This window comes from Ctenopharyngodon idella, chromosome 18, assembly GCF_019924925.1.
Source record: "Ctenopharyngodon idella isolate HZGC_01 chromosome 18, HZGC01, whole genome shotgun sequence".
NCBI lineage: Eukaryota > Metazoa > Chordata > Actinopteri > Cypriniformes > Xenocyprididae > Ctenopharyngodon > Ctenopharyngodon idella.
In genome coordinates, this window is record NC_067237.1 from 9,652,255 (window position 1) to 9,670,862 (window position 18,608).

The 18,608-nt window shown below is 39.4% G+C and overlaps 1 protein-coding gene across 2 annotated transcripts in view; it reads left to right on the top strand.

The window, feature by feature from the left end:
* The first annotated feature begins 4,779 nt into the window (after window positions 1–4,779).
* kiaa1549lb (KIAA1549-like b) overlaps window positions 4,780–18,608 on the top strand; it is a 120,322-nt gene continuing 106,493 nt past the window's right edge. Inside the window, exon 1 of one of the 2 annotated variants that reach the window (XM_051871010.1) lies at window positions 4,780–6,581. In XM_051871010.1, the coding sequence (XP_051726970.1) occupies window positions 6,401–6,581 (181 nt within the window). In that variant the 5' untranslated portion in view covers window positions 4,780–6,400. The remainder of the gene's footprint in view (window positions 6,582–18,608) is intronic. The other variant, XM_051871009.1, reaches the window with a different exon arrangement.

The window sequence follows — 18,608 nt, forward strand, 5'->3', positions numbered from 1 at the left end:
TATTGTTGCAACCCTTTTCTAATTGTATTACTTAGAACCAAAATATGGTTGGTATCTTTAAAACTCAGACAGCGTGACATGTTCATCTTTTTAAAAAATCATTATATAAGCAGGATCAGTGGAATCATTTTTTTCTACTTATTTTACTTTTTTACGCATTACAATATATAGGAAGTTGAATGAAGGGAAGGCAATAGTGCACAACTCCTTTGTACCCCTCTGTAATATGTCTGTATTCAATTACTATTTTTGTTATTAGCATTATTATTAAAAAAAAAAAAAAAGTCACATTAGGCATTACTGGTGGACCCTTTTTGTTGGTTATATTGTTACAGTAGGTGACAAGTATTTTTGAGAGTCATTGAGTCATTTATATATATATATATATATATATATATATATATATATATATTATAGTCATGCTCAAAAGTTTGCATACCCCTTGCAGAATATGCAAAATGTTAAAGGGGTCATATAATGCCACTTTTATAAGATTTAAAATGAGTATGTGTATGTGAAGTTGTAGCTCAAAATACTCAACAGAACATTTTATATAGCATGTTAAATTTTTTTTTGAGGGTGAGCAAAAACGCTTTTAGTGTGTGTCCCTTTAAATGCAAATGAGCTGCTGCTCCCAAGAAGAGGGCAGAGTTTCAAGAGCTAGTGTTAGCAGCTCCGATTACCTTATGCATACTCACTGAAAATGTCAGAAACTGTTCAGACTTTTATGTTCAAACCGGAGTCGAACCAAGATGGAGAGACTTAAGATAAAGTGTCAATATGTACAATGCAACAAGACGTTTCTGAATGGTTAGTTGATGATTTTATGTAGCTGATGTGGAGTTAACTATCTTAAAGTCATTGAATAGCATATTCTGTCATGATAATATATAAATCACTCTTGTGGGAACTGTTGTAAGATCCTACAGAGCCAGAGAATATATGCTGCATGAAGATAGAACATGTATAGTTTAGTTTAATTAATCAAATGGCCTCCATTTCATCAGATCTCAATCCAGTAGAGCACTTTTGGGACGTGGTGGAATAAGAGACGCATAATGGATGTGCAGCAACTGCCTGATGCTATCATGACAATATGGACCAAAATCTCTGAGGAATGTTTCCAGTGCCTTGTTGAATCTATGCAATGAAGAATTAAGGCAGTTCTGAAGGCAAAAAGGGGTTCCAACCCAGGACTAGCAAGGTGTACTTAAACAAAGTGGCTGTTGAGTGTACAGACTGGATATATACAGTCAAACCAAGATTTATTCAGACACCTTAAACATTTCATTCATTATTACAGTTTATTCACTATAGTTTAAAAAAATGGTAATAATATATGACAAGATCTCATAGTTAAACTGTGTCAGAAAAAAATAATCTTAATTATGTCAGATAACACTTAAGAAAACATGGTCAGGTCAAAGTGTCTGGATAATTTTTGGTCCCAAAGTTTAATGGTAGTCCACTGTAGAAGAATTTTTGGGTATAATATGTCAAAGTTTACTTTATTTTGCTATCCTCACTTACATAAATGAACTATAGTGTCCTCCACCCACTAGTAAAAAAAAAAATATAAAAAATTGTATCTAGTGTCTGAATAATTTGTGCTTAGAATTTTACATACTCCTTGCAGAATCTGCAAAATGTTAATTATTTTTAACAAAATAAGAGGGATCATACAAATTGCATATTTTTTTTTTTTTTTTTTTTTTTTTTTTTTTTTTTTAAGTACTGTCCTGAATAAGATATTTTGCAGATGTTTACATATAGTCCACAAGGTGTAAACTTTTGAACAGGATGAAGATGTGTACAATTTTAAGTATTTTTTTTTCCCCATTTAGTACTGCCCTACGGAAGCTACAGAAAATACTTTTTATAAATTTGGCTTTTTTTTTTTTTTGTCTTGTGTACTATATGTAAACATCTGTAAAATATCCAGGAAAGTACTAAGTAAAAAAATAAGATGCATTTTGTATTATCCCTCTTATTTTGTTAAACCAGTTAAAGGGGTGGTTGATTATGATTTTACTTTTTTAACTTTAGTTGTTGTTTATGCTCTAACAGCAACATTAAACACTATCTGCAAAGTTACGATGCTCAAAGTTCAAAGCAAAGCGAGATACTTTATTTTAAAGAATTCTCTGTTTAAGGGCTACAACAAGCAGCTGGTAGGGACTACAACAAGCTTCTTTCCAGGTTAGTGACATCACTAACCCTAAAATTTACATAAACCCTGTCCCCGAGAACACGCAACGAGGCCATGTTACTGCAATACAGTACGTAACACAAATGCCATAGCATGTCATAAAAGCAAGATGACAATATGACAAGTTATTACCGTAATTATACTAAACTATACCTGTTCTATCTTCATGCAGCATATATTCTCTGGCTCTGTAGGATCTTACAACAGTTCCCACAAGAGCGATTTAGAATATGCTAATCAATGACTTTAAGATAGTTAACTCCACATCAGCTACATAAATTCATCAACTAACCATTCAGAAACATCCTGTTGCGTTCTACATGTTGTCACTTCTTCTTGAGTCTCTCCATCATTGTTCGACTCCGGTTTGAACATAAAAGGCTGAACAGTTTCTGACATTTTCACTGAGTTTTCATGAGGTAATCGGAGCTGCTAACACTAGCTCTTGAAACTCCGCCCTCTTCTTGGGAGCTGCAGCTAATTTGCATTTAAAGGGACACACCCAAAAATGGAGCGTTTTTGCCTACCCTCAAAAAGTGACCAATTTAACATGTTATAAAAAATGATCTGTGGAGTATTTTGAGCTAAAACTTCACATACACAGTCTGGGGACATCGGAGACTTATTTTACATCTTGTAAAAGTGGCATTATATGACCCCTTTAACATTTTGCATATTCTGCAAGAGGTATGTAAACTTTTGAGCATGACTATATATATGAATGATTCAATGACTCAAAATGACTGAAAAATACCCACCAGTAATGCCTTTTTATATATATATATATATATATATATATATATATATATAAAATGCTAATAATTGCCTAATTTTGGTGAGCCCATGTGAATTGTAGCCTGTTTACTGTTCTTAGCTGATAGAAGTGGCACTCAGTGTGGTCTTCTGCTGCTTTAGCCCATATACGTACACATACACACACGCATGGATAAATAAGGTTTTCTTTATTATTATTATTCATGAAAATAAATCACAAACCACAGTGGGTATGTGCTAAAATCCAGGACATAACGGCTAAAACATCTGCTTTTTGATATGCTTACATATAAAAAACTGAACATAATAAACTACTGAGGATCACCAGACTTTTGAGTTATTGAACACAACAAACAGACGCAGAAACAGAGCCTCATTGCAAGGAGACATGACAAATTAAAACAATGTGTTCTAAAATCGTCTCAAAATACCATACATGTTTGATATTCTTGGACTGGAATCAGAGTCTGAAGTTAAAAATTCTAGTCTGTGCCCACTATTTTCTGTGAAATCCGTCAACCCAAATCTGCAGACTGCTTTTGAATTTCGGCAATAGACCATATCAGGCTATAGTGTCATATTTAATTTTTGACAAAAATGAGGATGAGGAACAGAATACAGTGTGTTCATTGTGCTGTTGTTTAACAACATACTGATTGTTTAGGTGATGAAACACGTTTCCAAAAGAAAAAAAGTGAGTTATGAAAATTAGGTGATCTAGAACCTTTTTACACTTCATTGTTAAAACTGTCAAGAAAAAAAATTCCTCACAGCCTTGAGATCTGAGAGAATCGACGATGCGTCGCTGACGCCCATGAGATACTTGGCATGCTAAATATATGGACCTGTTTGCAATTCAAAATCCTGCTGTGTGAAATGTGTTCTGACTGAAAATTACATTATCGATGACCTACAGCTAATGAGAGAGCAAGATACAGGTCAGGGGGAAGTTCAGGGAGTTATAGGACCACGTCTCCCTAGTTTCAGCTTCAGACGGACTGTTGGCTGAACGTCTGATGCATATGGCACACACAACTGGAAACACTTCAGGATTTTTGAAGTCGTCATCTAGTTGGTTGAATTCTACAGGATGTCCGGGAGACGTGTGTGTCACGTTCTTTAATGGTCCGACTGGAAACAAATGCCGTGATGCCAAACCCCCTCATGGAAGAAGAACTACGTTGTGTTTACAACTGTGAAAATAAGCATTTATCAGGATCAACTAAACGCTGGATTTAAAAGTATGTGAAGTTTGCGGCTCCATTGTTGCAGTAAACTTGCACAACGTTCTTGAATGAATAATTTATTAGATGCACATCCGTCTGTTACTGTAGGGACATCGGCGTTACATTTTCACGACCCTAAACATGACGAGAAACAAAGCGAACTGTGATTGGTTGCATTACATGTCAGTCAAATGTCCTCTTGGGCGGTCCTTGGCCAATGAAAGCTGCCATAGACTCATAGAGTCTAGACCTTCTGCTGTCAGTCTAAAGGTCTGGCTATGCGAGACTAATGTCTCTCTAACAAGCGTGCCACACAAGTCCTGAAAAGTGTAGCCAAAGCGTCTGGATCGCCCCCAGGTGACTGGAAGTAGTATAAGTCATAAACCCCGCCCTCTCCATTAAATGTATTAGGATGTGAGACTAAACACTCAAATTACACTTTAAACATATTTTTTCCCTAAAGAAGGTTTCTGTCATTTTAGGCAGTTTTTATCATGCTGGTGTTAGTTCAAGTGTTCATTCTTTAAAAAAAAGTTTGGTTTTAGTTAGTTATTTGACGCTATAAAAACATGGGTGAGATGTCATGATTGACAGCTGAGATTGACAGCTTCTCTGAGCGAAGTAGTCACTGAGGTGCCAACTGATTTTTTTCTGGATCTTCGCAAAGAGATTGGAGCTTTAACTTTAATTTCTACATTTCCATAACTGTTTATTTCACACAGACATAAGTTGCTCTGAGTGGGGCGGGACCTTGAGATCGCGGCTTCACTTCGTGATCACTACTGCGCAAACTCAGGCTCCAGGTTCACTATATGTAGACTTGAGACTCAAGATGTCAGCGCCATATTGGCACACTGGCGGCTTCAGTTACTACAATGGAAGAGAGTGAAGGTGCGTTGTCCATCTTTTTTTTTTTTTTTTTTTTTTTCAGTCTATGCTCCCCAACTATTTCCTCCTCTATAATCTTTTTTTTCTTTTTCTCCTTTTTACTGCAAATCAGCGCTCAGGTAATTTGGATCACAAGCTTCTTGCAGGCTACCATTTTTAATAACAATTCCAGTCTCGCGCGAACTCCGGTCTCATGCGCGATCTTGCGTTATTTCCTTATAACTTCTTGCGTGTGTTTGGTTGTGATAATTTGCAGACCAGACAGAGTTGTCAGAGATTCTTCCTATTGTAAAGTCATGCAATGTGTAAACACTGTCGCTGATCCATCGTGCAATGTGCACACAGCAGAGACTGAATGCTACCCCAGGTAGTCATGCAGAGGGAAAAGAACAGTGATCTGACGACTTTGAAAACTGTGCAATATGAACTCGACACAAGGTCTGCGTTAACTCCAGACTGTAAATCGGGCCAAGTCTGAGCAAAAGTCGTGTAGTGTATTCCAGCCTTAGGTTGCATACAGTTGTCAGGGATTAAGCTATATTCTAGTGTGAGAAAGACATGTAATGAATTTGCTTAATATAATAACATTTTAATTAAAGTCGGCATGAAACAGAAATTTATAGACTTTTTTCCCTTTTTGCGACGTATCTGAGTGAAATGGCTTCTCGAACAAAGTGATGCTGTCCCGCCTTCGCGCTGAAAAACTTGTGAGAAGAAAGAAAAGAAAAGAAAAGAAAAGAAAAGAAAAGAAAAGAAAAGAAAAAAGAAAAGAGGCGACAAGTAGAAGGAAGGGAAGTTACTTCAATTCTTTTTTCCTAATACATTTTGATGGTGACTATCAGATGTAGAGCAGTCAACATCCAGAACTGGACAAAAGTGTTTTCAAAGTGTTTTTTTTTGTTTGTTAGTTTTTATTAGAATCTGGCGTTTAATAAATCAGTCTAATGGTAATATACTCCATTGACCACTAGAGCATGCACATGACACAAAACAGCTCCGCTTCCCTGCATGCGAGCTTTTCATTAGACACCTTCACTGAACAACAGACAAAGAATTACATGCATCTCTTCCAATATCCGATCATATTATGGGCGGTAAGGAGGAGTGTGAGCCATAGATAAACCAGTCAAAAATGCAGACCTCTCTCGCTTCCCCAGTGTCGCAGTGATCGTGGACTATGGCCATTTCCACGAATGCGGCTCTCTTCTGGCACTTGGAGCGGCGTGACCACCGCACGTCCCACTGACTCACGGATCTGAGCAGATGTCTCGTCCAGTACCGTCCACCTCCTCTGCAAACACAAATGGCTGGTCGTGTCGCTGGAAACTGGAGAGATTTGCACAGATTGAGCTGCAGCATCCTGCGCTCTGGAGAGAGGAGGAGAGGATGCTCGTGCACACAGACGTCTGGAGGAATGCGGAGCACTAAACTCTCATCTTTAGCAATATTTCTACTTTTATTACACAGCGCACAGGCTTCTGACGGTAAGGCGACATCTCATCTAACCTATACTGGCGTCTGTTTCTCACGCGAGTCTTTGAAATTCAGCTCAAGCCTAAATGAGTTGAACAATGATTTTGTTGAAAAGAGCAGCCTTGAGCTTGCACATTTATTGACTGATGGCAAATACACTAAAAGTCTGATTATGAATTATTTGCATCCAAAAACACATCAGATTGAACTTTTACAACATTAGAGCTTTAACATATTTTTACATTTTGGTTTAAATGGTATGGTATTTGGTTAAATGTATGCAGATCGTAGCTGTTTTTGGCTATTCGTTTTTATTCTACCATTTTTTTTTTTTTTTTTTTTTTTGTATCCGTTGCGTTATTTTCAAATAACCCATATGATTATATTCATATATATTGTTAGTGTTTATTGGTAATTTGAGACGTTTTGTATGCACTTATTCTATGCATGCATCTAATAGGCAAAAAAATGACAATACACTACTTTGGCTTGACTTTTGTGAACTATATGTGTGTGATGTAATGTGATCAACCGCACGTGAGTGTCCAGCGGTAACGCAGTGAAGTGTGTAGGCGCGCGCTGATGGATACTGCAGCTCTACACGAGATTGCAGCACTCTATTGTCTTTAAAACACACCTAACACACATCTGTTTCCTGACATAACGGCATATAATTACATGCATCATTTAATTGCATGAAATAACTATAACATACCTGTCCCGAAGATAATCTATGGGACTAATCATGTTTTGACATCATATTGTACAGTAGGCGTCATAAATCAACCAGTGCAAAGGATCATTAAAACTGTCCACAACAGCATGGTCTGATTTTAGATGCTGAGGTTTGCTGGTCCTGAAAATACTGGAAGAGCAGCTGCAAATATCCTGTTGTTGTACAGTGTGAATGAATGTGTTTCATGGGGACCAAATGTCTACAAAGAATCACCTATATTGTGGAGAGCAGCTAACAATTTAATAATGGCTTGATATTAAAAATGTATAAATGAAAATGCAGAAAGGTTGGAAAATGTCTTTAGCTTAGTATAAAAAATGTCCAGTTAAGTGGGGATCTGCTTTAACTGGGTCACTGTGAGTGAAATAGATCAGTGTTTGACCTGTTTGAAAATTTCTTCCAAACATTTATATAGGAGAGACCGGGGTTGGTTGGTACAGGGTTCCAACAGGGTTGGTTTTGGGTCATAATTTGGTGCTATCACACAAATTATGCCCTCTTGACCCACAATGATTTAATCAAGGCATTAAAAAGGAAAAACCTGTCAAGGTAAAGACAAATGCAAAATTTTTCAGTCAAAAACCTATGATAAATTATGATGTCTGGCTCAACTAATTTAAGAAAAAAGTGCAAATGTGGATAGATACTTAATTTGGGGTTGATTAATTGGCATATGGAGTATATAGGCGATATGACGAAATTCTAATTTTACGATATGAGAAATTTTATTTGACGATAATAATATATATCACAATATAATTGTTTTGTGCTATTTTATCTAATTCCTGTCATTAAAAATAAGAAAAAAGAAGCAAATTGCACACAATATGGCAAATATAACAAAAATATGAATTAAGTTTCTCAGGTACAATAGGTTTATTTAACATGTAGAAAATTATAAATAGTACATAAATTTAATAAATGTAAAAATAAAAAATTTCATAGTCTTCATTGTATGAATTCTATATAAATTTATTCTTATTAAAGCTAAACAAATATTCAGTCAAGAGCAGTAAGTTATTTTCTCTTTTGTTTGATTCACATTAATGACACACAGCAGCAGGTAGGCATAGGCTGCTGTCACTTTAAGACCAAACACGCAGATCCATTATACTGATACACATCCAGTTTACACTGTTGTCATGATACTGGAATTTCTTTTTTTGAATTCAAGTTTTTATTGCTTTTGGAAGGTGAAAGGTTAACAAAAGTACAACATCGCAATAATAATAATAATAATAATAATAATACAGGGTTCCAGATTTCTACAGGCACAGTTGGAACATTAAAGAAAGTACAATACAAAACATTTCACCAAGTGTCAATCTATTCATTTTGAGTCGTTACTGTAATATATGTCCAGAACTCTTCCCAAGGAGACAACCCATCTTCTTTGACACCATTTACTCTATTGAGCATAGATTCGTAAGAAGCAATTTCTATCATTGCACTAGCCCAATCTTTTAGTTCTGGGGCTTTCACTGTCTTCCAGTGTCTCAGAATAATCCTGCTAGCCACTGTAATACATACCATTATAACAGAAAGTATACACTTAGAAACATTTGGTAATTGAGACTTGTCACCCAGTAAACACAGTTGAGGTGTTAGAGATATTGTGGAGCCATACCAGCAACTTATGACATCTATAACTTGTTTCCAGAATGGTTTAACTAAGCTACACTCTCAGATACAATGTAAAAAGGTACCCGTTTCCAACTGGAACTTCCAACACAAGATACTGGAATTTCTAACTTCGATACGATACATGAGGGTGAGTATTTAATGACAGAAATTTCATTTTTGGATGAACTAACCCTTTAACCGGAGTGAATGAGATGACTGAATGAGAGGAGACGGGTGCGTGTCAACTCGCTGACGGAGAGAAGAGCAAGAACGCGCAGCTGGTATCGGTGTATCAATACTGCAGAAAGGAGTATTGAAATCGTTTCAGATATTTCAGTATCGATACATATCGAAATATTGATATTTTTGACAACACTAGTTTACACCCAACTGTTTACTTTCACTTGTTTACCCAACTGTTTACTTACAGCTTTCCATGCGCGCACTTGGCAGTGTGCCAGTCAGCATGAGCACTGCACCATGTTCCTTTTCAGGTGTAGCAAATTAGCTCAAAAGGGAAATATGAATAATTAATCATAACTCGTAATAATTAATTATAAATATTTGGATCAGTTAATCAAATTAACTTCATGTAGCTGAATTAATATTACAGTCAATTAATCTGTTTGTCCAGCGAACACTCAGTATTGATTGTCTATCAGTTCTTCAGAAAGGATATTTTCCATGGCCACAGAAAAATAACGCTCTCTTAGCATGTAGCTGGGATCATCATTGTTAAATTGACATTGGTTCATAAGCAGATCAGAATCAACTCGCAAGCAGAGCTGGCCCAAAATAGCATTCTACATCTCTTCACTCATGGCATCCAAGCTACGAGCTCTTTTTAATGAGTTGGGCTGCCCAGCTTACTCCTTCGGACTAGCTTGGGGAACCGGTCGCTTTCAAGATGGAAATCAAGCCATTCCCGAAAGTCCTACCTGACGACAATTACGTTTTCATCGCTGAGTCGGTACATCTGTCAGAAGAGGACAAAGAAGATCCATTTGTTCCCCAAACGGAGTCCCATGGTTACCCTACAGGGGTAGACGAACAGCAGACGGCAGCAGGGTGTGCAACTCTGCATGAGGCTTGCTGTCGGGCGACAAACCAGTTGGACATTGAATGGTTGGGCCTTTGGCTCTCCCCACCCAAAAACGCTCAAGACTAGATGGGAAATTCCTCCTTCCTACCACCTCAACAGTTCATCAGACACTTTCACCTTTCCAGGATTGCATGGATAATCTGATGAAATATTGGGAAAGACCACTGTCATTCAGAGTCCCGGTGTATGGCTCGTCCTCACTAGACATGGCGGGTATGCAGGAGATGGGCTGGTCTCACATGGCGTTAACGGAGGCCTCGTTGGCAAGTCATCTGAATCCTCAGTTGCCATTATCCATGATCGCCCCTAAGCTGCCTCACAGTTCTGATTGTTTCTCAGCGTAGATTTTTGAGAAAATTATTAACTCTTTAGCTCAGACAGGGTACACTATCAATGCAATCACTCTTCTTTTGGCTTACATCGCTGAGTTAGAGGAGGAGATGTCAGGGGCCTTGTCGCAGGGAAAAGATGTCACAGAGCCTGTGGACTCCCACAGGAGGGACTCTAGGACTGGTGGTGGTTGGTCAGAGAGGGCTTTGGCTGAATTTGTCCACAATGGAGGAAAAGGATGAGTCTCAATTCCTCGATCAGCCTGTAGACCCTAAAGGTCTGTTCGGTCCAGCTGTGGCTACAATGCAGCAGCGATTCGAGGGAAAGAAGAAGGAAGCCTTCAGGTCATTCGAACCTCACAGAGCCCCCATACCGATGCAACTACAGGCAACACGTCATTCCGTTTTTACACAAGCAAGAGCAGCAATAGAACAAGCATTTTGGCAGGGCCCGAGGAGGGAAAATACATCCTCGTGGGGGGAGTTCCATATGAACAGGATAAACAACCTCCCTCTTGGCAACGAAAGTCTTAGCTTAGACGGCAACGGCCCCGCCCCCTCGATTGCGAGGGGCAGAAAGAAACAGGTGGTATAGCAAACCCCAATCTTTTCCTCACATTGTCTCTGCAAATCTCCTGGAGAACAAAGATGAGAAACAAAAGTACTCACCAACTACTGCACACACACACCCGCAGCACACCTAGACAATTGGGTGAAATGCACAGACTCCCAGTGGTTATTAAACACAATCTCACAATTCTCAGGGATAAGACCATCAAAAGTGCAGGGAGAGAATGCAAACGTTTTCAGAGAGGAGATAAAACAGTAGCGGCTCCTGACCATAAATTTACGTAGGGCAGATTCTGGGTCTTAATGCCAGTTTATGATAAACATTTTGTAAGCTTTATATTGTAATCGCTGAACACACGCAGAACACTTTTGGGAGAGGTTGTGTTATTCAGCCTGAGAGTGGCGCTCCAATGTTGATTGACAGGCTTTAAGTACACATGACACACGTATAATGTAGTATTTATTGCCTTTGAATGTTGTTTTAAAATATTACAAGTTGTGGAAGAATTCCAGTGAGGAAAAGAAAGTCATGTCTATTCTCAAACATGAAACAAACACAGCAGAACTATATGTTCACACAAGCACGTTTAAACTAAAGGATTTATACTTTCATTAATTTGGTACACTACTCCATATAGGAAGAACAGACATGCCAACTAGTTACTGACTTGATGAAGGCTAATATACACATAGCTAAAGCGGATTAATATTCATCTTGGACTAGAGCGAGGTTTATGCAAGGTAACGTGAAAATAAGCTGCCCAATGGCTCTCAACTAGAGCACTCTGCGGTTCCATTTTCCACCAAAGATTTACATTGTAAAAAACTGTGGGGCGCTGTAGAGCTGAGGAGGGCTCAGGTACCCTCTGCCCCGTTTAGTATTATGATGCGTTCCTATGTTAAATTTTAATATATCCTGCTCACTTTACGACTTAAAATAGTGTAGAAAATCCCAAAAATATTTGTTTCAAAATTCTGAACTCATTTACAATTTATTATTGATTCAGTTTATATAGTGGTCTATGTTATGGATGAATATTTTGGTGGGGCACTGTCCCACCTGCCCTTCCAGACGAGCTGCGGCTGGAGGTAAATGATCTCCTTCTCAAAGCAGGTGGTACTAGCAGAGGAATCAAAAAAGGGGTTCTTCAGTTAGTATTTTTTTTGGGTTCCTTGCCGCTGTCGCCTCTGGCTTGCTTAGTTGGGGACACTTGACTTGACATTTGATATTCAACAGTGCTTTGATCTGCCTGCATTGACACTATTCTTTAAGAGCTGCTGTGCAGCCAAACAATGTACCAGTTATCAATGTAAAGCTGCTTTGACACAATCTACATTGTAAAAAGCGCTATATAAATAAAGGTGACTTGACTTGACTATTTTATCATTCAAAAGAAAGGGGGAGGCATATGCCCTATTCTGGACCTCTGAGTAGATATCTGAGGAAATAGGTTCAGAATGCTGACACACAAATTCCTGCTTCATTCTGTACAGAAGGGAGATCGGTTCACCTCAATTGATCTAAAGGATGCATATTTTCACATCCAGATCCATCCCCAGCACACAGTATATCTGAGGTTTGCTTTCAAAGGCAGGACATACGAGTTCAAGGTTCTCCCATTTGGCCTTTCTCTAGCACCCCACATTTTCACAAAATGTGTGGAAGTGGAATTGACACCATTGGGGCAGCAGCGTAAAAAGATATTAACATATCTCGATGACTGGTTAATTTGTACAAGGTCAATGGCGGAGCTGAATACGAAGGCATTGTTAATGCATTTGAATGCTTTGGGGTTCGTAGTGAACCAGAAGAAAAGCTCATTAACCCTTACATAATCAGAGGTATTTCTGGGTTTAAACCTGAACTCAATAACTTACCTGGCAACCTTGTCAGAGCAGAGAGGGGAACATTTATGGAACTGTGTGAATTGGTTTCACCTGGGGAAGACAGTCTCATTTCGGCTATTTCTGAGACTACTGGGAATCATGGCTTCAGTCATAGCAGTAGTGCATTTGGAGCTGCTGATCATGAGAGATTTTCAGAAATGGACAGATTCTCTGAAATGAAATCCCTCCAGACATCTGCACAAAAAAGTGCACTTCTTAGCCCACTGTCTCAGGGCTCAGCACATTGGCGAGACAAGGAATTCATGATGGAAAGGTTGTCAATAGGAGTAATTTCAGACCACAAGATGGTCATTACAGACATGTCCTCGCAGGGCATTAGCACATCTCTGGCCAGAGACCCTGTTATATGCCTTCCCACCGATAAGCCTCATCCTACCCTCTCTGTCCAGAATCAGGTTCAGAATCGAAGGGAGAGGGACAGTCATCTGTGCCCCGCAGCTCAGGTCCTGCTCACGCTGAGGAGGAGAGGAGACTGAGATCTTGGGGATCTCAGATGGAGCTTGCTGGGGAGTATGAGAATGGTGTAAATCTCTTGCGATCCTCATCGGCTGATGAGAATGAACTGCTGGAGGAAGATGTGTTGTTTTTCACATCTTCCGATCCAGCAGCCAGTGCTCTGCTGGCATCAAGCCAGGAAGAGCAGGAGGTGGCTGACACAGGTGAAGATACAGATATGGCTGAACCCACCTAGCCCCCCTGTCCTGCGCATGCAGTGCTCATGGAAGTGATGGGTCGGAAAATTCAGAGGGGCGAAAGCGCGCTCAGCTGCCTTTAAAACATATATACCGCAGACAGTTAGGAGGCCCTGGCCCGTCTCGGTTTGAGGACCGAAGACAGGGCCAGAGAGACAGCGTTGCCGTTCATGTGCCTCCTCTGCCAAGGAGCAGGTCACAGAGATGGGGAAGTTGAGGAAGAAGAAGCAAGACCTCAGGGAAGTAATCAAGTACAGGCACGACCAGCATCCTGGAACCAGCCGAGGCAGATAACATTGCCTCCTTCCCTTTGAGGGTTATTACATCTACCCTTTCCTTCTTTCTTCCCCTTCCTCACATGTGCAACATCAGGCCCTGGAAAGGGCTGGCCCGATGATGAGGAAAATAATTCATCCGACGGTCCGGCTTGGGCTTTTTGTTAACGAACACATCTTTTAAATAAATAACAACTGAGAATGGCTGGCCTCCTCTTAATATGAGAGTTTACACTTCTGAGGCTTCTGCTCTCTAAATAACATGTATGAGCTTTTGTCAGATCTCCTCCTTACAATGACAGTCATTTTGCAGAGATCTAATTTCCCTGTAGCTTTGTTTTTTAAGTGTAGCAGTTTTGTTGTTGTTGTTGTTGTTGTTGTTGTTTTTAGCCTCCTCTAGCTAGCATCCAGCAGGTAACAGTGTAATTAGGCCATCCCTTTTTAAAAAAGTGAGATAGAAAATGGCCTCTGTTCCTTAGAGCCCCTATATATTAATACAAAGCAAGTTTATGGACTCTGCTAGTTGCCTTGTCCATGTGTTTTTCTTAAATTTATACCTAGCACATCTAAAAGAGCATTCAGTAAAAAAAAAAAAAAAAAAAAAAAACTAAGTCCCTACAACTAGACTACAATAGATATAGTCTTTCATGGCTTCCTCTCACTTCGAGAGTCATTCTGCTGAGGCCATACTGTAGAGTTTTAAGCATATGCCTTGAGCATATGCCCAAGATATTCTCAAGTGGCAGGCTGTTAGCTAAAGCCTCCTTGGTAGACAGGCTGCTCTAGATGCATACTTCAGTACTCCCCTTTATTTAAGGGTTTTTATGTTGAGTATGTTGCTCCTAGGGCCAGTTAGCTATGCCAGGATGGCAGCTTGTGTAAGCACTCTGCTTCATGAATCTAATACTAGAGTCTAGATGCACTTTTTGAGTTGTTGGCCCTCTCCGGGCCTCCTTAGTAGTAAATGCTTTAGGTTGAGCGGACTTAGTACTTTTTGACAAACTTATGTGTTAGTACCAACGGCTCCCTAGAACTCTGTAGTCAGCATCATGTTGTGAGGCTCTACAAGAGCCTCTTTGATATTGCTTCCAAGAAGTGTAGGTAGTACTCCCCTTGATAGAGAGGGTATTTATTTAGAGTACTCCATTTCTTAAAAAGGAAAAGATGGCTGGTTGAGCTTGTTCAGCACTCCTCACATTTGAGAGAGTCATTGTGCAGAGTACTTCACTCCCTGGGGCTGAATTATAGTAGGCTTTCAGAAATTTAGCCTCTATATAAGCAGGATGGTATCAGGTTGAAGGACTTGCGTGAGCCTCCTGATGACACCTATTGTAGTTAAAGCTGGGTACTCCCCTCGTAGGGTCCCCATCAGAGTACTCATCAGGGTGCTTCAGGTAGGCAGGTTGTTGGCTAAAGCTAAATAGAGCAATTTAGTGGCAGGCTTGGGGGTTGATATGAGGTCCCCCTTGAAAGTGACAGGCTAAGGTCCTTAGGGCCTGGGGGACCATACTCCCTTAAAAGGAATCTGCCTTCAAGAATAAGGTTGTGGTTTCCAAGTCTCGGCTCTGGGCCAGGGCCTTTCATTCTGGAATTGTGAAGGTACTTCCTTATTGAGGCAGTGGCCATAGGGAGTAGTTTCACCGACAGCAAAGCTGGTGCGTACCCATGGGGAAATTAACTCTGGTATTTCAGACCATGGACTTAAATTTTCTTGTGCTTGTCACAGCCAATATTGACAATGCATTCCCTAGGCATGGCAGCGTCGGTATTTTGTTCCCTAAAAGCGTCTCAAGATGCAGTGCGAGTTCCCTTTCTAAAGGGAACATCTTGGGTTACAACTGTAAGCCTGGTTCCTTGAGAAGGGGAACTAGACACTGTGTCTCATTGCCATGCCTCTGGGCTGCCTGCACGGTCCCTTCAGACGAAGAAGTGAATGACATGCTCTCTAGGCACCCCTTTTATACTTCCCAGTCGCACTAGTAGTGACAACATGACTGTCGCCGGCCAATACAATTGTCGTGATTATACAGTGCTTGAGTCATCAGTCACGCTGAAGTTCTGACAGTGCATTTTAATGTGTTGTTGTTCATTGACTATAATATGACATGATTATGTGGTAGGATATTAGATTACCAAATAATAAATGCTGGTAAAGGATAAACTCAAAGAATGAATCAAACTAAATCTGTCAAGGATATGTACCAGTCTTATTTCACCCCCTAAAAAAGAACAACTTAAAGAAAATCCAAAACTTAAGTTAAAATCAAAAGATAACAAATTTGTTTTAGTCTTATTTCACTCTAAAAAGATTTAGTGGGTTAAAAGCTACTTAGTTGATTACCTCTCTAGCATGAATTTTCATTAGTCCAACCAGTGTGTTCTGGTTCCCAAAGCAATGACTTTTGTGAACTGATTCTTTTAGTGAATCAGAAACATATGCAAACATTCAATCTTTTGAGCCAGTCAGAGGTAATCCTCGCTTTCACTGTTACAGTATAACTAATTCTAAACTGCATAATTTGATCACATAAAAATATTTGGAATTAAAACATGCCTATACTATACACAAAGTTATATATACTACAAGTTATACTATATATAAGTTTGTATAAACTTTATCGAAACTTTATAGTACACAAGCTATAGACCTTGCCATTTGAGCTCAGAGAGAACACTTACTAGATTTATTCCTATCAAAGCAACACATCTGCATTTCTATATTGATGTTCATCCCATAAGACTGTGTATCCTTATGAACTGTCAAACCTCTCCACAGGCTGTTATAAACAGCACACTGTCCCTCGGGCCACTGCAGGGGTAAATCAGGCTACGCTGCACGTCCCTGTGGCTCAGGAATGTTTATCTTTCCCAAGACATTTGTGTAACCCCAATGTGCTGATGTACAATGCCTTTCTTAAAAATCTAACTTTGCCCTTTCACTTAATAGAGATAAACTGACAGAATCAGCAACATAGAACAGCAACAGAAGTGATAAATCTATAATATTGTTAAGGGGGACTGGTGCAATAAGTCGTGGCTGAATAGATCAGAGATCTAAATCACTATTATTAAAAGGCTAGTAAATCACAGGACTGCTTTGTCCGATGTATAGCCATCTTGACATTATCAACCACAGGTGATAACTATGTCTGCTTGACAGATATTATACATACATATTATTTTCAGCCTCTCAAGAATGTTTATATATCTTCCAGATAGACAGATAGATAGACTGATAAATAGAATACTACAAAAATACAGATTTTTATTAAATGATGTTTAAAACCACTTTTCTAGTGTACCTACACAGATTGAAGGCAGATTCTCACTGGATTACCATCAGCTTCTGCTCACCGCATTCATGTGGAGAATGTTGCTTTGAAATGGGATTATCTGTGACAATTTAAAGTGATTACAGAGTGTTTGGCATGCTCCGTTTTATTCTCAGAGGAGTGTGCAGGATATATTCCTGTATGTATCTCTATGAAGACAATTTCCTTTGCTCCTTTGTGAAGTCCTTACAGGAAGTGCGAGTTTAATTGCTTTTCATGGGCAGGCAAAAAAAGCTTCATGGGATTAGATGAAATGTAGCCCATCTCTCTCTGTCTTGTTGGAATTCTTATCCATGAAATGAGGAGCGAGCTGGATGTGCTGTTATACAGCGGAGGCGTTAGTGTTTGGGTGTGAGAGATGCAGATGGTCGCTTATCTCATCTTTCTTTCTCTGTGCTTGTAATTCTTTGCCACCGCTTATTATTTTATTAAATAGGATTGGCCAGTAGAGCCTCAATCTCTGTTATGACAGGTTGTGGAACCTATATCACTATGCAAACTGATGCATTTATTAGAGATAGGGGTGACAGGAGTATCCACGATGTAATGTCATGAGGGCCAGAGCACCGATGGTGCGAGGACCCTATTGGAATTGCTCCGTTTATTATTATTCTTCCGCTTCTTCTTCTTCTTCTCCCAAATGAATTGCTTTTTTGAAGGCCTAAACATGCTCGAAAACTCATGAAACTTTGCACACACATCAGAAGTGGTGAAAATTTACATCTGTTATGGGTCGCGAAATTAGGTGTGGCAAAATGGCTCGATAGCGCACCTACAAAATTTCAACAAGGTGCCCCTCGAGCTATGTTTCACGTACAGGTATGACATTCAGTACACACATGTAACAGCCCAATCCCTACAAAAAAGTCTCCTGGTACGAAATCTGAAAACCAACAGGAAGTCAGATATTTTTAATTTTCTTTGCAAAATTTGTGCAGTTTTTGCCATTTCCACACGTTGTACTTTAACAAACTCCTCTTAGAGCTTTAATCAGATCAACATCATATTTAACTCCTCATGGAGATTTAACCAGAACCACATCATACATATGGTCAGTCTAATCTTAAGGCATTAGCGACATTAAATTGCAAAGATCTTGAGTTTTCATTGAAGGGCGCGTCCGTGGCGGCCTGACAAAGTCTGATGTTTCGCCATAAAAGAGGAAGCTGTTGTAACTTAGGCATACAATGTCCGATGTGCCCCAGACTTCACATGTGTGATAAGAGTCCTGGCCTAAAGACATCTATATGCCAATATTCAGTTAGTCATAGCGCCACCTGCTGGCAACAGGAAATGGCATGCTTTACACTGTAATTCACTCTTAGAAACACATTTTAATATGCCACGAAGTACCAAACATACTAGAAACACGTTAAATCATGTAACACTTGGCTAAGTGCTAATGTTTGCGATTAACGCCACGAAACAGGAAGGAACTCAGGCATACAATGTACGATCTGCTCCAGACATC